The sequence below is a fragment of the Cyprinus carpio genome, chromosome B14 (genome assembly GCF_018340385.1).
Source record: "Cyprinus carpio isolate SPL01 chromosome B14, ASM1834038v1, whole genome shotgun sequence".
NCBI classification, from domain to species: Eukaryota; Metazoa; Chordata; class Actinopteri; order Cypriniformes; family Cyprinidae; genus Cyprinus; species Cyprinus carpio.
The window spans coordinates 10,435,060-10,442,211 of record NC_056610.1 but is presented as its reverse complement, the minus strand read 5'-3'; the positions used below and the strand labels follow the sequence as shown (position 1 = coordinate 10,442,211).

Genomic DNA, 7,152 nt, shown 5'->3' with positions numbered 1-7,152 from the left:
CACGCTTTCGGAATGTGGCAGTGCGCGTGCGCAATCGTGGACGTGGCAGTGACGTTACGCACACCGGAAGTAGTAAGGACTGGAAGTGAAACCCCGACCTCCGTAACATCGACAAGCCGGGAATACTGGAAAAAACGACGAAATGATACAGTAACCGTGAGTAAACATTACAAACCATGTCAGGAATGTGTTAGCTAGTGCTTAAGGTTCATCTGAAGTGTTTATAGTTAAAATTAAGACAGACATTGTCGAGTTTTGAGCCAATTAAGTTAGCGCCCAGAGAACTGCGTAACGTTACTGCTGGACTAAAGACGGGTTCAGTCGCTATACAAACATAAACAAACCTGTAAACACCTTGAAGGACAGAATTAGTGTTTAGAACATTTAAGTTAAGTAAAAGCTTGTAATTTATCTTCGCGAAGAATGAGTTGTCCTTCATTGATTTGTGTTATTAAATGTCTGTCTGTAAAGCCAGAATATTCTAGGTGGCCTATAATCCGATAACGTGTGTTCAGTTTACCTCTGCTCAGCTGCCTGATGGTCTGGTTACTTGTAGACATTGTCTAGAGTGGGTTTCCTTATTGATATTATAAAGGAGGGTAAGCTGAGGTTCGGTATATAAGCAGATGTGAGAGTGACATCCGGACAAGAGTGTTTAAAGTGCTTATTTTATCTGGATTCACAGACAGCAGCCATGTATCTAGACAATAGTATTTGACGCCAAGTGGTTGAAAATCAGTTCTAGGAAAAGATAATGCATCATTTGTAGCCATTTGGTTTGATGTTTTGTTATCAAGTATAAGAGTATTTGGATGGTTCACCCAAAAAATTACAATTCTGTCATTGTTTACCAAAACCAAACAATAAACAATGAAGAAAGAAACTCATTCTGGTTTTGAGCAGCTTGAGGATGAGTAAATGACAGAATTTTCATTTTTGGGAGAACTGTCCCTTTAAGTGTCTAAATGCTTTCTAAAACATTAAGTCTCTTCTCGGTAACGGCAATCAAAGTTCAGGTGATTGATTAAATCATTCTGTGATCCTCAGATGATGTGCGGAGTCGCTGGAGAACAGTCAGCTCTTCCAAGCTCTTAGTAACATCTGAAGTCTGAAGTGTTTGCTTTGGCCTCATAAAGACGCGAGCAGAGAGTTTCACAGCAGCCGGATTGCTTTAGACTCACTGTCACACATACACATCCTGATATCGTTTAGGGAAGGAGGTTCTGCAACATTATCATGACGTGTCGGGACCGCACACTTGAGTTCCAGTCGGCTTGTAAGTCACTGCAGGGGAGACAGTTACAGGTATGACAATATTAAATACATCTGCAAACACAGTGTCATACAAAGGATTTTCAGTGAACTGTGCAGTGGTTTTCACAAATGCTTAAAACTATGTGTAGCATATTACATATTTTAAAGGATAAAGTAATAGTACACTTTACATAAACTCTTAAAAGGATAGTTTGCTCAAAAACTGAGCATTCTGGTCATGATTTACTGACCTATTTATTTCTGTCATTAAACACAATTTATACTAGGCAGAATGTGAGTTTTTCTTTTTAACTCCAAAAAGTCATTATGCAAGATATATAAAGCAGTATTCATCTCCTTTGCTGTTTCATGGAAGTAAAACATTTGTCATTATATTTTTAGATTTTTTTATGTTACACTTCACTCAATTTATTCACCTTCAGGCCATATAAGATGTAGATGAGGTGTTGTTGTTGTTTGTTTGTTTTATTGGAACAGATTTGGAGAAATTTAGCATTACATCACTTGCTCACCAATGGATCCTCTACAGTGAATGGGTGCCGTCAGAATGAGAGTCCAAACAGCTGATAAAAACATCACAGTAATCCACAATTCCCACCGTTATGATGTTTTATCAGCTGTTTGTAATGCTAAATTTCTCCAAATCTGTTCTGATTAAAAAAAAAAAAAAAAGTTAACATTTTGGAAGGTCTGGGGTTGAGTAAATGTTTTTGGCTGAACTGATATCTTTGAGATGCTGTTAATTTTTTAGTGCATAATAACAGCAATTTAATATTTTTGGTAAAAAAAACAATTCCTCTGTCTTTTCAGAATGGGACTCACACTAAACCTGCCATTAATGCCCTTAAACAGCGCAGTGACTTCACTCTTATGGCCAAGTAAGAGTGCATATCTATGTTTTTATTTAGTCTTTGCCCAGTGTTGTTTTGCTTCAGGGCAACTGTTCCTTGTCTTTGCCCCACTGAAACCTTGTTTTTTTTTTCTCCGTAACAGGAGAATTGGGAAAGACTTGAGCAACACGTTTGCCAAGCTTGAAAAGCTTACAATTTGTGAGTAACAAGACTCTTATTGGTGGTGGACGAATGTGTATTTTAACAGTATTGTTCTGATGCCTGTCCATGGTTATTTGGCAGGCCCCTAGTTTACTTCGGGGTCTAATATGATTGACTTAGAGTTATCGATTTCTTGCACTGTATGGTCTGGTGTCATTATAAACTTTTATTCTTCCCTCACTCCTAGTGGCCAAGAGAAAGTCTTTGTTTGATGATAAAGCAGTGGAGATTGAGGAGCTAACGTACATCATTAAACAGGTTAGTGACATCTCTTGTCATTCTCCATATATCTCAGTTCTTGCTTATTTCACTCTATTGACTTTGAAGTAGCCTGTAGGTGTGTTGGTATCTGTTTTTACCAGAATCTTTCAGCTATCTACAATATTGTGTAGGAGCAAACTTCTTGCAGTGATCTGATATATGCCGTCTGTGTCTCTCATCAGGACATCAACAGTCTGAACAAGCAGATAGCGCAGCTGCAAGACCTCGTACGATCCCGTAGTGGGCAAAATGGCCGCCACATCCAGACACATTCCAACACAATTGTTGTCTCCCTGCAGGTACAATCTTATATCTGATATTCCTGCAGTGTACAGGTATTCCAGACTCTCCAGGAAGTGTTGTCTCAAAAATCCCTTGCTGTAGACAGTAGGGGAGGATGATCTCATTTTGATTGACATGAGATGACTTGACTGCCACACCTTTCATTTTCCTGCTGCCGAACAGTCTTATCTGTAAATGTTTGTGTTGTAGTCCAAGCTGGCATCAATGTCAAACGATTTCAAGTCGGTCCTGGAAGTGAGAACAGAGGTGAGTTTTTATTTTTAATGATCATTGCCTCAATTTCATGCCAAGCTGTTGTTAGGCTTTTAAATATTTGATCAGATCCTTAGCAAAGCAAAAACACACAAAGTATGTTTACTGTTCACCATGGTCCCATGAAACCACCTGCTCTTTCTTTTGATTTTCATGTCAGTTTTCTTTTGTTTAAATAACTTGTGTTGTGCAAGAAGACATTTAGTTGAGTTGTAATGAGTGAATATTGTTTTAACTGAGGCATATCTGTCCTGTCGTGTGTTTAGAATCTGAAGCAGCAGCGCAGCAGAAGAGAGCATTTCTCCCAGGCCCCAGTCTCAGCCTCTCCTCTGCTCGCCAATAACTTCAGTATGTCACCTCTTTAGTACTGCTATTTTAATTTTATTTTCATTTTGCGATTCACACATCTGAACATTTATGCCTTTAGGTTCCAGCTTTTGCTTTTTAATTTCAGTTAGTTCTTAGTAATGAGTCAAGCTATTATGAATTAGTGCCAGTTAATATTATGGAATAAATAGTGTTTGGCTGTGCCAATGCAATCATTCACTACCAGTGCCATCAGCAGAAAACGTATAGACACATTTACTCATTCTGTTTAAATATTTTCTTCATAGTAAATTGATCACACACAACTATGAAATAATGGTAGTTATGTAGTGACTAAACATCGTAAACAAATTAAAACTTCTTTGTATTTGAGATTCTCTCTTGCAGAATTTTTGTATTTAAGGGATAGTTCTCGCAAAAATGAAAATTCTGTCATTAATTACTCACCCTCATGTCGTTCCAAACCTGTAAGACCTTCATTCATCTTCAGAAAACAAATTAAGATATTTTTGATTAAATCCAAGAGCTTTCTGATCCTCCATAGACAGCAAGGGTACTACCACATTCAAGGCCCAGAAGGGTATCAAGAACATAGACAAAATAATCTGTGTGACATCAGTGGTTCAGCTGTAATTTTATGAAGCAACAAGAATACCTTTAGTACCCTTGCTGTCTATGCAGGGTCAGAAAGCTCTCGGATTTAATCAAAAATATCTTAATTTGTATTCTAGAGATGAACGAAGGTCTTACATGTTTGCAAGGACAGTAAGGTGAGTAATTAATGTCAATTTTCATTTTTGTAAATTTTATATAGATAATTTATATCTATTTCTATTTATAATTTATTTAATTTTTTACTTGAAAAACAGAATTTTTCATCTAGTCATATTCTTTTAAGTATTTGTGTGTTTGTTTGCACACTTGGTGTCTTTATTTCTTATTTAATAGTTTTCAATTTCTTGGCTCTCGCAGACAGCTCAGTTCTAATGCAGGATGAGTCCAGGAGTCTGGGAGGAGAGGTGGCCATCGACATGGACTCTAGAGCAAACCCTCTGCAGCTGCAGCTCATCGATGAGCAGGTATCAGTCTCACAGGAAATTAGGAATGGATTGCAGTCTAGGCCGCTGCTTATAGCTGAAGGTTTGAGAGTATGATAAATGTTGAATGGTTGATTTCAACATTAAATGTCCATTTGTTATGTTTTTGTAGGATTCGTATATCCAGAGCCGAGCAGATACCATGCAGAACATTGAGAGCACCATTGTGGAGTTGGGTTCCATCTTTCAGCAGCTGGCGCACATGGTCAAAGAGCAGGAAGAGACGGTTCAGAGGTCAGACAACCACACAAACACATACACACCACAGGAATAACATACTCCAAAACCACAGACTCAGCAGCACAGTACATGCTTCAGATACATGCTGTACAAACCACACACAAACACTTACAGCAGCAGCAGTGTGAGTGTTTCACTTGCATTTGTGACTTAAAGTTGATGTGTGCAAATATTCATTGTCTGTTTCTGTTGAACACCAGGATCGACGCCAATGTGGAGGACACCCAGCTGAATGTGGAAATGGCCCACACTGAGATACTGAAGTACTTCCAGTCCGTCTCCTCCAATCGCTGGCTCATGATTAAGATATTCCTCGTTCTCATCATCTTCTTCATCATCTTTGTGGTCTTCCTCGCCTGAGAAGGAACGAGCCTGAGTGTAAGGAGGGATGAAAACAGAGCCAAAGTGTTTGAAGGAGGGAGGAACAGACTATGGACTTATGGGCGTATGTGCAAAAACACAAGTGGACTGTGCCACAGGGGATTCTGGCTCCCTGGGGGAGGGCATGGGGGGGTGGGATGATTTTAGTCAGAGTGACTTGAGTCAGATGTTAATTCTGTCACTGTCGACTTTCACTCTCTTACACTAGAGGGAGATGGAGGATGATGCTGATGCTGATGAAGGTAGAACTGAGATTTACTGTGTATTTAAAAAAAGAGAGATAGGAGGTGTTCCGATTCACTCTGTTTTCTTTAAGCTTCATCTACATCTGCATTAATATTTGAGCCTTCGTTTTTCCCAAGTGGTTTGATTCTCCAAACTGGTTTTGTTGGTTTTTCTCAGTGTTATCCATAATCAGTGATAACTTTTTTTTTTTTCTCAGTAAATTACACCAAATTACAGATTCTCCTATAAAATACACCTTATAATAATAATTCTCCCATTAATCTTTATTAATATTGTTTATTAATATTGTTATTGTATTTATATCAAATACAGGCAATTATTTGCCACTTATGGGTGAATCTCACAAAGAAATATCAGTCATATTTTACCCCAAAAAATTGATAGGAATAATTATTTATAATGAATAATATAATTAATTGTATTTTTTATAATTAATTATATTTTAATACAAAAGTGATGTGTTTTTGGACCATTATGACTATTTTTATGAAAACTAAGTTCTCATATGTAATGTGAAAAAAAAATGCTGTATAATAATGATGATTATTAGGCTATTTCTTGCATGATTTTTTTAAATGATTAATAATAGTATAATTTAAATTTAGTACAACAAATGCTACCGTGTTATATACTTTATGATGTACTTATAATAAATGTATAAATGGAATATTTTTCTTTCACATTACATTCATGGGAATTTGAGGGGAAATTTGCTTAGTTGTCATTAAAATAATACCACAATGCAAAAAAATATATATACAAAATAAAAATATCTCGATGGTCCTAAAAATAGACATTTTCTTTTGCGGGTGGGGAAATATAAGTCTGATATTTTCAGAGCATTTTCATGAGATTCTCCTTTCTTTAAGGCCTTCTGATTGCAGGCCCTGTAAATATGGGGTCTGTAATATTATATACTGTTTAGAGACTTTCAGTTTCTTTTCTTTTTTCTTTTTTTTTTTTTTTGAGTTTGATTCTGCCAAATACACAAGGAGGAGTTACAGGAAGTTGCCTGGTCTAATGATTTTGCTTCATGCAGGAGTAAACAAGGTGCGAATGAAGACCAGTGTTTTATACAGTACTATAGAATTTAAAAGATCACACTGCGGTTTAAAGGGCCCAAAGAGACTCCAGATAGATCAAAAGCTATAAACTGCTCATTCATTACATCAAGACATGTTTTGTTCCAGGCCAGTGCAGAGGAAGTTGCGTGTGTTTGTTGTTCTAGAGCTGAACATCTGGTGATGAAACCGATCGGTACTCTGAGAACTGAACGCTGGATGCGTTTCCTTCATTTGTGAGGAGCAGCTTTGGCCTGATGAACATATTGGCCACCTGCACAAAGAACTGAAGATCAGCTCCTTCATGCTGTGATGCTGTGAATAATGAAACAGGAGAGGGTACTGGCAGACATGATGTCTTCTTTGCTTAGAAGCAGCATTTTAAGGTCAAACTCTCTAATTTGGTAAATCACAGACTTTCTCTCTCCTACACATGCCACACTATCTCTAATCAAACTCATGAACGATGTACAGTATATTATTTAATGAGCACTTTTTATGAAGACTCCCGTTTCCAGGCTTTTTTTTTAGCTGAATGGTCTGCATCTCTTGTATAAACTTAACACAGTTGTAATGTAAGGACAAACAGTACATATTAAACTACATCTGAGAAACTGATTATGGCTAATGTTGCTTTTGTGATTTTGTGGAGTGAAT

General features: G+C 37.3%; 1 protein-coding gene across 1 annotated transcript; it reads left to right on the top strand.

Annotated features, from left to right (window-relative positions):
- stx5a (syntaxin 5A) lies at positions 1 to 7,113 on the top strand. The gene is made up of 11 exons (XM_042738022.1): positions 1 to 156; positions 1,048 to 1,305; positions 2,086 to 2,153; positions 2,269 to 2,324; positions 2,515 to 2,585; positions 2,771 to 2,887; positions 3,081 to 3,137; positions 3,410 to 3,491; positions 4,443 to 4,549; positions 4,680 to 4,801; positions 5,008 to 7,113. Exons 2-11 carry the CDS (start codon positions 1,237 to 1,239, stop codon positions 5,165 to 5,167), a joined length of 909 nt encoding a protein of 302 aa, XP_042593956.1. The 5' UTR covers positions 1 to 156; positions 1,048 to 1,236; the 3' UTR covers positions 5,168 to 7,113.
- The last annotated feature ends 39 nt before the right edge of the window (positions 7,114 to 7,152 follow it).